A 17689-nucleotide genomic window follows, 5' to 3' on the forward strand; every position below is an offset into this window, starting at 1 on the left:
GTTGTAAATTTTATTCAAGTGCATGATAGTAATTCCCATGCTCTTGTATTATACTTTACTCCTATGATTTTGTTACTGTGATCAGTTCCTGAATTCTGTGAGGTGCATTGGGACCTGTGTAACTGGCCTGTTTTAAGCCTCCATTGCTATGTATTTGTGAGTAAATGTGCAATTGAGTGCTCTTTGCACTTCTGATCTGCAATTATTAGTTATATATAAATGCTGCATATGTGACTGTTTACAGAAGGTCATTTGGGTTTATAAATGTATTCTAAATTATTTTGTACACTCCTGCTGTGCAGTTTATGTTCCTAATGATAAACTTACTAAATGCTGTAATATACCTGTGTCTGCAATCCAAACAGTAATTGAAGGACAATTGATTACTCAAAAGTGCCAATTGATTCAGCCATGAAGCCCCATAGTAAAATCATAAAATGTGGCAATTATTTGTTAGAAACCATTATCTAGTGAGAACCACGCAGTAAAAGGCATCATGGTACTGCCAGGACCTCATACTTGTTACACCCCTCTTCCAAAGTGCAATACACTCTTGTTTACCTGAATGTAGCACCTGACCCATGGCGCCAGCAGGGGAGACTTGCCACTGCTCTGCAGGCTAGGTGGTGTGTGATGTACTAGATTCTTGAATAAACAGATTTGCAGTACATTAGAGTGAGTGGCTTGAGCGATTGTCCTAGTATTGCTGTTTTGGGATCCGGTACAAAGATCTACAATAAAAAGGAAAACAATATCCAGATAGACACCAGATGTTAGACAGGCAATAGGTCCATATGTAAGATGGTCGACGAGCAAATGGTCGCCACAATTTTTTTACATTTTTTTTTTTAGGGTCAGGCACCAGGAGGGAGGATTAGAGTTAAGCACTAAGGGGAGGGTTAGGGTTAGAAGAAGAAAGTCAACCATTTGTACCTGTCGACCTTCTCACATGTTGAGCTTTAGTTTGTGGATCTTTTGTCCCTGTCGACCTATTGCGTGTCTAACATCCGGTGTCTATCTAGACATTGTCTACCTTTTTACTGTAGATCTTTCAATCCACATCCGCTGTTTTAGTACAAGTCATCTGTCCAGTTTAATGTCCACCTGCAAATGAACTACCCATTGTCTGTGTATTTTCCCTAGTGTGGCAGAATATGGCTTCATATTGGTTATGAAATGAAACTGAAATGCTACCTGCCATATGATGTTTAGTAATATAACCTGTCAGGTTTCCATGTTGATTCTTAATCCACGGTTCAAAAGCTTTAATGTCCTATTTGTCTCTGAAGGTTGTAACTAATGCTCCTATAACAGGTTTCCTGCTGCCACTTCCTGCATGGTTGGTGCTGGTAAACTGGCAGAAGGCTATGTATTTCCAGAGCCAATGTCTCTGCAGTTGATGAGTCAGATGTTTAATATTTTAGATATTTATTTATTTTTTAAGCTCGCTGGAGCCCCACCCAGTGACTGAACATAGTAAACATATCTGTTCAGTGTTTATGTCTTATGTATGACTCCCACGTTAATTTATATTAAGGAGTTTTTTTTTTTGTTTTTTTCTTTTGTATGTTATTTTTACTATTTCTAGCTCCAGGTCAGAGTATTAGATTTTTTTTTTTGCTATTTAAAAATGTGGTTGTAACTTTCTTCATCGCAACTTTCACACCTCTGTTTCCCTTTTACATTATTTACATCAATGCATTTTGGATGTGCAGCGAATATACTTAAAATACCTCCTCTTGATTTGTTGTGGAGGTCTCTGATTTAGTTGAGCTTCAACTTCTGCTGAATAATGGAACTGGAGGATATGAAAGTCCTCTGTGTAAGGTCCACTCCCCACCAAAGTGTCTCCAAGCAGAGGTATTTGGTTTTGAACGAAGTAGAGCGGATTGCATTTTGCACTTCTGTTCAAACTGCTGGCATCGAGCACTTGTGGCTGCAGTCGTTCCCACTGTAACAGGCGGCTGCTGGTGTCAGGCCAAAAGATGGGGAGGCTGTACAGCAGAGCAGGGACAAAGCGTTTGTGTGTAACTTTGCAGTTTTTAAGCAGTGACTACCGGTAATTTTCTTTTTTCTATTTGATACGATGTTGCACATTGGTACTGTGATGCTTGCACATGACGGCATCTGAGGGATGAATAGAAAGTCGATCACTGTTACTATTAGGCCTGAAACTACATGTTTAAAGGGCAAGTGTGTTTATCAACTCATGGAGAGTGGTCTTGTACTCAAATATGTTATTGAAGTTCCTGCTCACAATACACTTGAACGTTTCAAATATTTATAAAGGTTTGTTTCATTTTAAATAGACTAATAAGGCAAACTGGGGCCTCATCCCTACTAAGCAGATGAATTGCATGATCATAACAGACCACATACGGTCTTTTCTGGTGATATAATGAAGGTACTGAGGGGGATTATCCTATAATCCATAAGGTTTTGACCAGTCTAAAATCATTAGAGTATTCTAACTCTTGATAAACACTTAATATTGTTAAAACAAAATGAATAAGCAAAAACACACAGTTGTAGGAAGAGTTGGTGGTGAAAGTGGCTACGAGCTGCATTTGGCCCACTAACGATAGTTTTGGACCCCTCTGCTTCAGAGCTAGGTGTGGAAATGGGGGACTAGAGTGAGAAGAGCCACCACCCTCACAATACTGTTTAGCTCTTTTTTTTTTTTCTCCCTTCCAGGACTCCCCACAGCCTCTTCCCAGCTGTTGTGCACACTGAGCTACCTCATTAGAGTGATGTGTACAATTCTAATGAGCCTGTTGTCTGGATGAACTGTATTTGGTGCTGCTGTGGAGGCATTTGATAATGTGTAATGTCTATATTGTGGAGACAGGGAAGTGTGTGATGGATTGTGATGTGGAATTTCGGGGTACCTCTTAAAGGCATGACAGCATTTGGAATCAGTGCAAACAATATGGAGTACAGTGTAATGCCACCTACACATTAGAACGATTTGTAGCTGGATGATCCGATGGGCGACTGGACCCTGCATCGTGCAGTGCGTACACACTTGTACAATGCAGGGGATGACAGCACAATCTAACATGCCATGCTGCATTCGGCAGCATGGCATTGTTATCGATCTCTTCTGATTGACCCTGCTGCAGGGCCGACCAGAAGACGTTGGGGGATACACAATTAAGATAGGTCGTTCCGATTACCCGGAAATGACAAATTGGGCTGATTGAGTTAAAGTGTGTACCCACTATAAGTGGAGCGGGATGTGCAGTTTCTGGGAAAGAGTAGACTTGGATAATTTCAGCAGATTACACACTTTTTTCATTTTGCCCAGGGTTGTATTTTCATCCCATGTTCCTATTTCACTCTAAAGTGAATTAAACTGGGCTGGATTGTTTGTTTGTTTTTTTTCAGTCTGGGTTAATTCAGTTGGACAATGAAATAATTATGAAAATGCTGGAACACAGCTCTGCATTCCAGGTAGGCAGGTATAATAATGGGTGAATATAAAGAAATTCAGTTTTAGTGATTAAGAGGAGTGCAAAGAAAATCAAGAATACAGGAGAGTTGATTGTGTAGAACTGAAGTTAAATTAATATAAAGTCAACACAGTGTGACATGCTTTAAATGGAAAGCCATGTTATTTGGCTATATCTACGGATAATGGTATGCGGCTAATCACATTCTCTGGGCACAGAATAATTATTTAAATGAATCCACGGGGTTGTGCCACTTGGCAGTCATTCCAATATAATGTGGTAAAGAATAGCTGACTCGATTCAGGCATTGGCAAGGTCCTGGCAACTCTGCCCAATATTTTAAAGGGACAATCCTTAAAAGACAAAACCAGTTTGGTTTTGCTTATTAAATGATTGCCCCTTTAAGACATCAAGCAGAAGTGCACCCTTGAGGCTTACTGCATGTGGTAATTGCATATATCTGGGCTGTTGACCTGGAATCTATACCTTACTGCGTGCTAGCCATGAGGTTTACTGCGGGATGTAATTGAATAGCTCTGGGCACTTAACCAGGGAGCTAAAAGCCTGCTGTGAGTCCGATGGCTGTTTAAATTTCCCTCACTGAGTGCTACTGTTACAAACTTATTTTGTTGTATCTTTTTTAATTTTAGTCCCTGTATTGTCTGTTCGGACCTTTTTAATATTGTATTGTTTTATACTATTGTAATTATGCCTGAGCGATGCTATGGGGCACATTGTGGCACCTTAGAAATTAGAGGGTGATCTGTAGTCCAGATCCATATTGTAAACTGAACCCAAAACAAAGTTTAACGTTTCAGGTAGAGCCCCCTTGTTTTATTTGATTCTCTTTATTAATCTCTAAAGTTAATGCCTCATAACAGCTAGAAATGCACAACATTTGTAAGAGTGAATCCCCTGAAGAAAGAGAAATTCTCCTTCTCTGTATACAGTTTCTACATTGCTGAAGTGGTGTTGTGATGAGGAGGAACATACTGTAGCATTAACAACGGTCATAGGAGCCAAGCAGTTACTGGTCTTAGAATTTTGTGTATAAAACTGTTTGGGGATCTGTGGGAGTTGAGCTCAGAGCTGGTAAGAGTTTGACAACTGGTGCTTCATATTGAGAGCCCGAGAAACAGATGCTTGGTGGCAGCTGTAAATGGCTGTGTTTTAAAGAGGATCTGTATAATCAGCCCATTGATAATGGCCATTTCATCTGGTGTCTAAGTGAAAGTGTCAGTTATTCTAGTCTTCAGTGGACACTGAAGCAGATTGTCTATGTAATAAAGTTTGAGTTTGCTAAAGTTGTTTTTAATTACAATATACCATATATTTATACCTCTTCTACCTGTTTAGATTGTTTGGCTGTATCCTACGTGTCATCTAGACAGATTTCTGGGGGTATAAAGAGTGGAGTAGTTGACCATAGCATCCAAATCAGCTTTGATGTGTAGCATTTCTAGTAGAAGCTGATTGGTTGCAACTTCTCCACGCTTTACACTGCTTGATACATCTTCCCCTTGATCTTGTCATACTTTAAAACCTTTATGCCCAAGTTGTCGATCACTGTCTACCAGTTGATCATGGCAGTGACTGCTATATCATATCTGAAAGTCCACTACCATGGTCGAGGGACTAAACGTACATGACCTTGAATTTAACGACAGCCATGGTGGTGTTGGAGAAAGAGCAACAATATACATTGCATGACGGGGTGGTGGGCAGGTCAGAAGTTAGAGGAGTGATCCGCTGTATTGTACTTCAGAAAGTTAATAAGTGGTACCCAAACTTGGTCCTCAAGGCACTCTTAACAGATTTTAAGGATAACCCTGCTTATGCACAGATTGTATAATCAAACTGACTGAGGTACTACTTAAGGCATCTGTGCTTAAGCATGGATATCCTTAAAATCTGAACTGTTAGGGTGCCTTGAGGATGGAGTTTTGGCACCACTGGGGTAGAGTATTTACTGCTCATATTGTCTTATAAAATGGAATCTGACTATTTAGGGTAGTGGTTCCCGAACTCTGTCCTCAAAGCACACTAAGGGCCTGATTCAGAGGTGGATGTATTTGCTGCCGTGGCTGCTATTTTTATTACTTTATTTTGCAAAGTCGCAGCAGTGGTAATATTCCCCTGGTGTTCTAGCAGAGTAACTCTGCTGGTACTTCTGAACATACCATCTCGTCCGCCAATGACCCTTGCACCAACCTATGGCAGGCGCAGTGCGTCCCTCTGAATTCTGGGCTAAACATGGCCTCTGTGGTTGCAGCTCTACGTTGGGAATGCAGCTGCGTTCACTGACGCGCCTGTGACACTCCCATAACATGTCAATGAGACAGCCTTTTTTTGAGTTTGCTTCAGGTCACCTCCCAGACACTGCCCATGTGCCAGCGACTCTGTATGCAACATTTGACTCCGCGCACACTCAGGGGAGGGCATGCACAGTAGGGGTCTACAGAACTTTTTGCAAATGTACAATAGCAAATATTTGCTTAATTGCGCATGCATCGCATCCACCTCTGAATCAGGCTCTAAAGGTGGCCACACATTCTAAAGATTCTTTGGAACTAGTTGGCTGGCACGAAAATCTGGTGATGTACTTGAGCAAATGACTGCCATTTACTCACAAATACTGTAAACCGGACAAAGACAGTCATTTAGGCGTGGTTAAATCAGATTGTTTTCTTTCGTTTGCGGGTAGTCATTTGCTCATATACAGGGCATCTGGAAAGTATGCACAGCGCTTCACTTTTTACACATTTTGTTTACAGCCTTATTCCAAAATGGAATCAATTAATTTTTACCCTCAAAATTCTACAAACAATACCCCATACTGACAACGTGTAAGAAATTTTTTTTTTGAGATTTTTGTAAATGTAATAAAAAAAAAAAAAAACTAAGAAATCACATGTACATAAGTATTCACAACCTTTGCTCAATACTTTGTTGATGCACCTTTGGCAGCAAATACAGCCTCAAGTCTTTTTGAATATGATACTACAAGCTTGGCACACCTATCTTTGGGCAGTTTCGCCCGTTCCTCTTTGCAGCACCTCTCAAGCTCCATCAGGTTGGATGGAAAGCGTCGGTGCACAGCCGTTTTCAGATCTCTCCAGAGCTGCTCAATTGGATTCAAGTCTGGGCCCTGGCTAGGCCACTCAAGGACATTCACAGAGTTGTCCTGAAGCCACTCCTTTGATATCTTGGCTGTGTGCTTATGGTTGTTGTCCTGCTGAAAGATGAACAGTCGCCCCAGTCTGAGGTCAAGAGCGCTTGGAGCAGATTTTCATCCAGGATGGCTCTGTACATTGCTGCATTCATCTTTCCCTCTATCCTGACTAGTCTCCCCAGTTCCTGCCACTGAAAAACATCCCCACAGCATGATGCTGCCACCACCATGATGGTATTGGCCTGGTGAAGAGCATTGCCTGGTTTGCTTCAAACATAACGCCTGGCATTCATGCCAAAGAATTCAATATTTGTTTGATCAGATCAGGTGCGTTTTGGCAAACTCCAGGTGGGCTGCCATGTGCTTTTTACTAAGGAGTGGCTTCCGTCTGGCCACTCTAATATACAGGTGGATTGCTGTAGAGATGGTTGTCCTTCTGGAAGGCTCTCCTTTCTCCAGAGGAATGCTGTAGCTCTGACAGTGACCATTGGGTTCTTGGTCACCTCACTGACTAGGGCCCTTCTCCCCCGATCGCTCAGTTTAGACGGCCGGCCAACTCCAAGAAGAGTTTGGTGGTTCCAAACTTCTTCCATTTACGGATGATGGAGGCCACTGTGCTCCTTGGGACCTGCAAAGCAGCAGATATTTTTCTGTACCCTTCCCCAGATTTGTGCCTCGAGACAATCCTGTCTCGGAGGTCTACAATCAATTCCTTGGACTTCATGCTTGGTTTGTGCTCTGACATGCACTGTCAAGTGTGGGACCTTATATAGACAGGTGTATGCCTTTCGAAATCATATCCAATCAACTGATTTTACCACAGGTAGACTCCAATTAAGCTGTAGGAACATCTCAAGGATGATCAGTGGAAACAAAATGCACCTGAGCTCAATTTTGAGCTTCATGGCAAAGGCTGTGAATACTGATGTACATGTGATTTAAGTCTTTTTTTTTTTTTTTTTTTAATTCTTAAATTTGCAAAAATCTCCAAAAAACATTTTACACATTGTCATTATGGGGTATTGCGTGTAGAATCTTGAGGGCAAAAATGAATTTATTCCTCTTTGGAATAAGGCTGTAACATGGCAAAATGTGGAAAAAGTGAAGCGCTGTGAATACTTTCCGGATGTACTGTACAGTGTTTGCTCATATGCAGTGTTCAGTCTAGGATGTGGTGCTGGCAGGGCGCTTTTCAAACTCAAACACTGATGTGCGTACTCCCGAAAAAGAGGCGTGGTCATTTTAGGGGGTCACTGTAGGGGGCATTCCCAGCACTCACGGGGCTGCTCTCCCCGCAGTGTGAATAGATGCTGGTATCTACTCACTTGCTCGAGTCGCCGCTGATTGTTACTCTAGATCTACTCCCACCCCTGGCGGGACACGGAGGCCTGTGGGTGGGAACGGCTGTTTAAGCTGGGCGCAGCTAAAAGGGCAGGGCGCATTTCAGCTGCTCGAATCGGGCAGGACTCAGAACCCTGCTGAAATAGCCTAGCGGGAACACTGATATACAAATGAGTCCTTACAAATCTTTGCAGTCACGGTAAAAAGCCCCTGACTGCACGCTAGCTCCCATGAGACTCTGCTAGCTCTGAGCGTCTTTTGTGTTTTGTTTTGGCAGAAAATGTATACTGATTTGCAATGTGATGCATCTAGGATGCACCAAGAGACTGTTCTGATTAATTTGATATGCAACACTTTTATATGTGTGAGACTGAGTCTCTAAATCTGTATACGAAGAGCTACAATGTAGCGGCCGCAGCTTTTTTCATTACAAGTTCCGTTGTGCTTCATTTACAGAATCTGGTGTACATAGATATACGAGTGTTGGATATCAAATTAATCGGCACAGTCTGCTGGTGCGTCCTAGTCACATCACATTGTGATTTAGACGCATTAATAAGACGCCTGTCGCTAGCAGAGTTGCACAGGACTTGGTGGTTCATTCAAACCAGGCAAGTCGCGCTGCGTTGCGCATTAAAGCTAGATGTAGGAGGACACATCTGTACCAGATTTTGGTGCCAATTAGCCAACTGGTTGGAAAGAATCTTTAAGCTGGGTGCACACTGGAGCAATGGGCATTCATTCCGACATCAGACAGAATGCCCTTGAACGGGGATTACTCATCCACTCTAGAACGAGTTGGTGAACGATCACTGTTCCGTCCTTCATTAACTTACTACAGGTCGCTAACTATGTCAGGTTTGCTGTGCAGCACATCAACCTAGCAATCAACGCTAGCGACCGCGGGAGCGTGCAATTGCCGGTACACACTTAGCAATGTAGGCGATTTGTTGTTTGGCAAATTGGCCCGACATTGCTCTAGTGTGTATCCAACTTTAGATGTGTGGCCAGTTCAACAGTCCAAATTTTATGGATGTCCATGCTTAAGCACAGGTGACTTAATAAGTACATTAGTGAGTCAGTTTGATTATACCATCTGTGCATAAGCATGGATATCCTGAAATCCCGGTCTGGTAGGGAGCCTTGAGAACAGTGTTTGTGGAAAGACTCAAAACTGATAATTCGTAAATATGCCCCTCTATCTTGCTCTTTCTGGGGTCAGACAAATGTGTTACACATTTCACATCAGGAATATCACTGTAATCCTGCTGGGACGAAGACAACTAACATTACATTTAGGGACAAAATATATTAACTAGACACTTGTATTGTGTTCAGGTGCCCCCCACACTGCGATATTGCAGCAGTGTCGGTGCACTCAACTTGCAACGGAACTAAAGCTGGGTACACTCATACGATGGTGTGAGGCAACGATGCATTGCGTGCGCCATACACACTGCACAATCTGGTGTATGACTGAATGGTATATGGTTACATGCTACATGTAACCGCATGGCATCCATGTATATCGTACAATACATTGTATAATGTGTACCCAGCTTTACATGTTGGAGTAGAACAGAAAGTGTTCTGGGTACTGTGTCCATGAACCATATAGTCAACTCTTCTGATTTTGACACTTGTGTGCTGAGTGGCAGACATGTAATGTGAGGATAAAAGCTAATGCAACAATAGTAAATGAACAATTTCTCTCTTAACCATATTTCTTGGTTATTATAAAAAAGAAGGGCCATCAGATGCATTGTTGTATAAAACACGATAAGTCTAATTATAACTTTAGATTCACCTGTGTATTGCAAAAGCTAATAATAAACACACTACTACAGACACACAACAGTAACATTATTTGAACTATGTATTTCTCATATGAATTTATGTGCACCAAAGTATAAGGTTATGGCATAACTTCTATAGACACTTTGTCACTGTGTCCCTATTGTAGATATATACATACAAGTATATAGTAGACTTGTATGTATATTTAATTAAAAAAAAAAGTCAAGTCCCAAAATCATTACTTCCACAATCTGATACTGTGACAAAATACAGAGAACTAAAAAATGACAAAATACTTAGTGTGAGTTATCTCTGCATTTAATCCCTGCATCCAGTGAGTTACTGGGTCTCTAATTTTCAACCCTGCACAAAGAAAGTGTTATCCACGTACCTTTTACCCCTGAACTTGAAGTGGCTCACTTGGTCAGTCAGACCCAGAATAACTATCCCCACAGTACCTTTTAAGACTGCAACCAGTGTAAGTTTTACCTGCCTTTCACCCAAGCACCCAGTGTAAGCTCTGACCATTTACCACTGCACTCAATGTGTAATCCCTACCTTTTACCTCTGAACCCGGTGAGTTCTCTACCATCACCCCTGTTGTCCCTGCCATTTACCCCTGCACGCAGTGTGACCGTAATCCCAACCCGTGACACCCAGTGTGACAGTTGGTCCTTTACCTGTGCACCAGTCCCAATCTGCAAGTGCCACCATTCAGGAAACACACAGAATACTGCTGCACAGAGGTTGGGAAAACTGATGTCCTGCGTGGCCGGAGAATGAAGCGGTATGCTTCCTGTTGTCGATTCTGTATTTAAGTCATCATTCCAGTGCAATGTATTCTACTTTCACCCTCAGTATGAACCGGTGGACAGCTGTGTAGTAAAGCAGCACAGATCTCCCTCACCCGAGACTCCTGACGGGCAAACTTCTGTAAAAATCATGCAGATGGTGGGAAAGTGTCCAACTTACCCTCCTACACTGAAATGATAGTTGGGAAAAATCAAACCTGTTTGTTTTTCCCCAAATAGTTGGGACAACCGTTTTTTGTGTTTTTCGGCGTGTACACTTGCAGATTATCGTTCCAACCAGCAGGTGGCTGCAAGATACACTATGTAGGCAAAAGTGATTGGACACCCCCGCTCAAGTGAAATGGTCCCATGCATACCATTGCAGACGAGTTCCAAATGGCCACTAATGTGGAGGTTTTGACAAGAACACGTTGTAGGGAGGCCCATGCACTTGCAGTCCTATGGAAAAAACAAACGTTTTTATCAGGACGACAATGCCACCTGTCATGTTTCCAGGGCGATGCTGGAATGGTATACAGAAAATACAGTAACCTGGACCGACTGGCCAAGTCAGAGTCCAGATCTTTAACCCCATTGAGAACCTCTGGGATGAATTAGAGCGATGAGTGTGTTCTAGGCCAACTTGACCTTCAGTGTCACAGTTGGTCACTGTACATAAGGCAGAATGGCAAAACACACCGCCTGCTGCTGTCCAGGAACTTGTGGACAGTTTGCCAAGAAGGGTGTCTGCAGTAATCACTGCACGTGGTGGACCTACAAAGTACTGACGTCAATATCATCTTGTTGACCGATTTAATGTCAGTGTCCAATTACTTTTGTCTATATAGTGTAGTTCAAAAACCTTTTTGAGCTTTTGATTTTGAGAGGCGCCGGCTTAAATACTTTTCTATTAATTTTCAATTAGGTGGCTGGTTGGAACTATATTGTTTTGATGTATGGCCAGCTTTTACTATTCTCGCCAAGATGGTTGAGGGACTGGTATTGATGTGCACTTGTAGAGTAAATAAAATTCACTTTTCTCACTTGCAGTGGCTATTAGGGGACAGGTAATCCTGGTCAGTCAGACCCAGAATAGTGATATCTATATGATATGACTATTTATTTCCCTTCTGGAATAAGGTACAAATCTGCATCCTTGGAGATGATTATGCACCCAAATTCTCTTCCAAATGTTTTCAAACTACTCTCGCGACACCGCGTCCTGTGTGTTTTCCACATTACTGCTGATCAGTCTCACTGCTGACACAGCACGTCTCCCCAGTTTAGGGCACACAATACAAGACATGAGAGAGAGCCGTCTGGGGATATGAGGTTCCAGTTTCTGAACAGTCCATGACTAAAGAAGGGACGAAAAAGCAGTGACAAATATTCCAAATGTTACATTTCTTAAGGCTGGTACACACTAGACAGTCTAGTTAGCGTTGTGAACTGGCGGGTGCTGGCATGAGCAAGTGCATACAGTGGAGTGGGGGCCATGCTGCATTCGGAAGCGTGCATAGTCAGCAACATAGTGGGTAAGCACTAGACGACGTGCCCGATATGTTGCCCGATCCAGCTGGATTGAACGACATATCGTCTAGTGTGTAGATAAGAGGGGTGATTCAATTGTGGAACTTAGTTCCCGGGCGAAGTGTCTGGGAACTATTCAAATAAAAACAATTCCCGTGATGGGCACTTTTTTGCGCGAGTATGCAATGGATTAGTTGCGTTAACCAGCTTCTCCTGTGCTGGGCACCATGCCATTATGAAGAAACACCAAAACCCTACTAAATGCTGATTTCTGCTGGCTCCTCAGGAGGGTATGAGCAAAAATCTGTGATGTGCAGCTTCCGAGCTGGTTGCAGTAATTAATTGATGGATGTACAATAAGGATTTAATAACAATAAAATCTCTCTGTGGAATCTGTGCAATCGGACGGTATAATCAATATCTCCTGTGTATAGACATTTGTGTCCTTTTTAACTTCTCTATTATGTTTTAATATATACACAAACATTGTATAGAGCGCATTTTTATTCCCCAGCTACATTTTGATACTGAGCAAGATATCTGTAAGAGCTATTTCACATATGCCGGATTTGGCCGGGCGACAAAAAGCCGCCCGGTTTTTAGCCGGCTGTGAAATATAGTAAAGCAGGGAATCTGCTGGCTCCTTTCACACGCCACGGCACGGTCGCCGTGTTACAGCTGGAAATATCTACTGTGCAGGACGGCTGCCGTGCTGCACAAACAATGGAAAAACCCGGATGGCTACCGCCCGTTTCATGCCTGGCCGGTCAAAACTGGCAAATGTGAAACTGGCCTGAAGAAGTATTTGGTGACACTTGATAGTGATTTTTAAGAGTCAGTATTGAGAAACAAAAAGCTCTTTGAATCCTGTTTAAGGTCAGCGAGGAGAATTAATTCCGTGATGTCGTTCCACCAGCATGAAGTTTTCCCTTGCACCCCATTAAGGTGCGAGAGAAAACTGGAGATGTCAGCTTGACTGTAGGTGCCTTATATGTGCACCAGCGAGCATAGTTTTGAACTGAATATTCGGGCAGTTCTGCATACAGACTGCCCGAATAGTTTTAACTGATGTCACAACTGGGCGGGCATTTACATGTGCCCACCCAGTTGAGCTGTTAATCATCGACAGCCCGTGCAGCAAGTTTACGGGCCCGTACACACAGGACGATACACCAATATATCTGCAGATATATTGGGCATCGGCTGTGCAGCACAGCCGACACGATGTCTGAACAACATTGTTCAGACATATCGCTGATACATACTGGCTGACGCACACACGACATAGCAGCTGTTCAATTGAACGAACGACTGACATGTCTGCCAGTGTGTACTCAGCATAAGGGATGAAGAGGAAGCATTTGTAATTGCTGCCCAACTGCTCTGTGTACGAGGGAAATGTTCCTGCGGTAGGGAATGAAGTGGGATTCTGATAACCATTGGGGGAAGGAGATGTTGATTAAAGGATTTCTGGATTAGAAGCAATACATTTGCTCATATATTTTGCTTGTGTCTTTTTGTCTTATTGAGCTGTATTTTGCTTCTTCTTGTTACCATGTTTACATATACTTAAAGTTAATTGGAGTATAAGATGTAGGCCACAGTTTAATTTCCAATCTACAATTTATAATTAAAATGTGCAATTTCTTTCAAAAGCCTTGTTGTACTGAGCTTTCAGTATTTTACAAAAGTTTGGTAAATCCTGTGTTTTTTTTTTTTCTGTTCTGTTTATTTGTGTCCTGAATAGAATCCTGTATAAAGAGTGACCGTTGTTTGTCTTTTACGCTTGTAGCTCCAGTTATTCTTCGGCTGCACTGGACTTCGAGAACTTACATAATTTGGATCCTGTCTTTGATTCTCCAAGGATGTCACGGCGCAGTCTACGTTTAACGACCACGACGGCCGGCTTTTCTGATGACCTCCATAATGACAGTATCCGCTCCAATGTCTCATACTCTGGAAGTACTTCCCATGACCGGTCATTAAATAGGCAAGTTGTTGTAGTCTTAAAGGTGTAATAACTAAATCACTATATCCTGAATATACAACCTGGTCTCCCCTATCATTGATATTCAGTGTACTCTGCAGCAGCGGTCTGATAGTCTAGTCTAACCTTTATTATTATGGTGGAGCGATACTATTCTGTATTAGGTGACCTAGCCAAGTATAATGAGTAAGCTGGTTGTTCTTACGATGTGGTGTTCTTTATTTTTAAAGCAATGTACAGATCTGCCCTCATACACCTAGCCTCAATACGCCAGGCGCCTGGCATGAGTGACCTGCACATCCTGTGTGACTCTGCTTGCGCTGAGCGTCTTGTTTGCATATTTTTCAGCCAACAATGCTTCATAGTTGCGATGACCTGCAACTAAGATGCACCAGGAGACTGCACGGATTAATCTGATATGCAACACTTTTATATCTGTGTGCGACTGAGGCTGTAAATGAAGCACAGCGGAACTTGGCGTGGAAAAAAGCAGTGTCTGCAGCATCGTGGCAGTTTTATATACAGACTCTGCCACACACAGATAAGTGTCTCAAACACAATTAGTCAGTGCAATCTTCTCCTGGTGCGTTATTTGCATCTCAGTGTGACTAAGGTATATTTTCGGGCAAAAAAGACGCTTGGCGCAAGCAGCCACACGGGACCTGGCGTGCGGAGAGGAGCTATTTGTCACTACTTTAGCAATAGTGTATGAGGACACACCTGTTCATGGAGGGGATCATGACATGATCAGGATGGCGCTGCACAAACTAGTGTACAATCTAGTAGGTGTGGGGTATACTTAACACTTGATATGGAATGATGTCCATGCATGTTTTTGTTTTTCAGCCATACAAACTATGTAACTTATGCTGCAATAAAATTGTTCATTAACTTTTCACTTCCGATTTTGAGAAGAGTAAGCATTTAAATGTCACTTGAAGGTTGTGATGTATTAAAATTCAGACCAAAGTGGAAACCTAGTATGCTTGGCCATTATCTCAATTCCTCCATGCTTTTTGTGCCAGGTCTGTTAGACAGCAGCATAACAGCAGCAGACAATCTTCAGCCAGCAGTCGCCATTCTGCAGCAAGGAAAGCCAATTCATCCCTCCAGAGCAGCTTCAGCACTCATGCCAGCGATGCCTCTATGTTGTCAACAGTGTTGGATGAGTCTTCAATACGGGAGCAGACGGAAGTGGGCCACTTATGGGGTGAGGGGACATGTGATGCTCACTTCTGAGAAGAACAATGTACTGAAATTACACCAAACTGTTTTGATACAATCAAAAACATTTACAGCTCTTTCCTGCAGACATAAAAGTAGAACTTTAAAAGTTAACGCCTTATCGGCATGCTGGATATTTTTTCTTGAGAAGCCTCGAGCAACATATATGTCCACTGACCCAGAGCTGAGACTAGTTCAGACCTGCTGTGGGGATCTGTAGAAAGTGGTGGTGTTGTAGTCTGAAATATGTAGACTTTCTGGTGATAAACACGAAATCACACCTCGCTCTAAATCAATAATTGTCAGGTTGTAGCAACAGTGCTGCTGTGAGTCTGTAAATAAAATGGGCTTAAAATGTGGGAGTTTTGGTCCCCTGATAGCCCTCCTGATGACAAAATGGGGAATTCAAATAATCCAGACCCCCAAAATTCAGATTATTTGCCTCTGTGAAACGAAGACTGTTCTCTATATAGTTGATTCAGCCAGGCAAATGACTTTGCCTTATTTTGTAAGGTGTTTAATGAATTGGTCCAGCCACCCTCTTGACGCGTGTAAGATTCTGGAACACCAGTGAGCTGTTATGTTATGAATATGGAGAGTTAGATTCAGGGAGTTTATTTAGTCTCCCCTATAGGAGATTAAATGTTTGAGGGGGCGGTGAGATGTCTTCTGTAACACGCCGTAGCTTTCCTTCTATAGAGTAGGCATTTTGTTGGAAGACTAAGTAACAATTTAGTTTGATTGTGATACTGCAATTGGTGCAGCTGTGGTTTTCAGCGTTTCCTTGCTGTTAATCTGTGGTTACTTGGCAACCAGATCAGCATGCCTTTCATAATTTTGTCTTTTGTATAACCGCTATGCCCTGCTCCCTTGTGCTGTTTTTCATGAGCATTATTATTTTCTTGATGGATGTTGAGCTTAGTTCTTTCCTTTCTTTTCATATAGGTCTTGATGAGGATGATCCAAAAGGTAGAGTATATTTTCACAATCTGGGATTCCGCTGTGAAAGAAATGTAAAACCTGATCCCACTTCCTTATTTTTTCCAGTTGGGGACACTACAGTCATTCAGGCCAATGGCGATGTTCTCACTGCAGAAACGCAGACAACCTTAATAAACGGCTACACCTGCAATGACTGTAGCATGCTGTCTGAGAGGAGTAATGTCCTCACAGCGTTCTCTGCGTCTCGCGTACCAGCCTTGTCCACGCACACCACGGCTACAAAAGTGTACTCCCGTGATAGAAGCCAGAAGCACAAGTCAAGTAAGATTTCTCTTCTGCAGCTCTCATCTGTCTGTTGGTGCTGATTGAATTGTTTTTACATTGATTTAGTCTGGTCTGTGCTGTTATGTGAAACCATCTTGTTGTTTGAATATTCATCCTTTAAGTAAAAGCCACATGCAAAGCATTTTAAATCTGTTTTCCAGGAGGAGCTGTGTGTTTCTGACTTGTGAAAGGAAAACTGTAGAGATATGTTGAAACCACTCTGATTATTTTCGATTGTGCCTGTAAATCTGTTTGGTAGATAACTGCTGACGGCCTGTGTGAGGTCATTAGCCAACCCTCCGTGGGATGGAATCAAAACGAAGTCTGTTTGTCTTATGATATAAATGAAACTGCTGAATTGAGTTTTATACAGCATTTATTTGTATTGGAATGGCTCCTTTTTAATGCCTTTTCTGTGAACACACATGGGGTCTGATGCAGAGTTGTACGCACACCCAAATTGTTTGTGTACAACTCCGATGTTTGAAGAATGCGGAGGATCTGTACTGTGCATGTGCAAATCTTCTGCGAGCAAGCAGTGACCAGATGCCGCAGCTACCCAATTCACAGGATGCGCCTGTTTGGGAGCAACGTCCCAGAAAATGGGGGCATGTTGGCCCCGCTTTCTGGGCGTGCTGAAGACTGTGGCTGTGTCTTGTATGCTGCTTCACTGGCTTTGGCTGTGTGGAAATAGCAGCCATCTTGAGTGACCTGAGGGTTACTTCGATGTTCACACAGAGCGATCCCTTGCTGAGTCTTTGGACGCAGCAGTGGATCACAGAAGCCGACTGGAGACGTCTATTTACACAAGATGCCTCCTGCGGCCTTAGCATATTATTGCACAGCCGCTGTGTACAAAGACGCAGGGCTGTGCAATTTAAGGTGCTACTCTGAGTCAGGCCCATGGTCATCTGTACCTGCCATAATTAGCCTTTTGCCAGCTGTCCGTAGCTTTATTTACCCTTACAGTGCATTCTTCTCCTGTGTACGCAGTAGGAGAACACTGTTGAGGTGCGTAACAGGTGTCACTGTCAGAATGAATAGATTGCATTTATTTATAACCGCAGTTGAGGAGAAATGTAGATCAGCTTGATTCCATCACTCTGCATTGAAAAAAGGGAAAAAAAAG

At 42.6% G+C, this 17689-nt stretch overlaps 1 protein-coding gene across 7 annotated transcripts in view; it reads left to right on the plus strand.

The window, feature by feature from the left end:
- Positions 1-17689, plus strand: part of SUN1 (Sad1 and UNC84 domain containing 1) — a 58428-nt gene that overhangs the window by 8093 nt on the left and 32646 nt on the right. For all 7 annotated transcript variants that reach the window (XM_088451977.1, XM_088451980.1, XM_088451981.1 and 4 more), the window contains 4 exons: positions 13876-14073; positions 15096-15280; positions 16240-16263; positions 16342-16557. In XM_088451977.1, coding sequence (XP_088308103.1) covers positions 13876-14073; positions 15096-15280; positions 16240-16263; positions 16342-16557 — 623 coding nt within the window. The remainder of the gene's footprint in view (positions 1-13875; positions 14074-15095; positions 15281-16239; positions 16264-16341; positions 16558-17689) is intronic.

This window comes from Taudactylus pleione, unplaced genomic scaffold (genome assembly GCF_031769625.1).
Source record: "Taudactylus pleione unplaced genomic scaffold, aTauple2 ptg000032l, whole genome shotgun sequence".
NCBI lineage: Eukaryota > Metazoa > Chordata > Amphibia > Anura > Myobatrachidae > Taudactylus > Taudactylus pleione.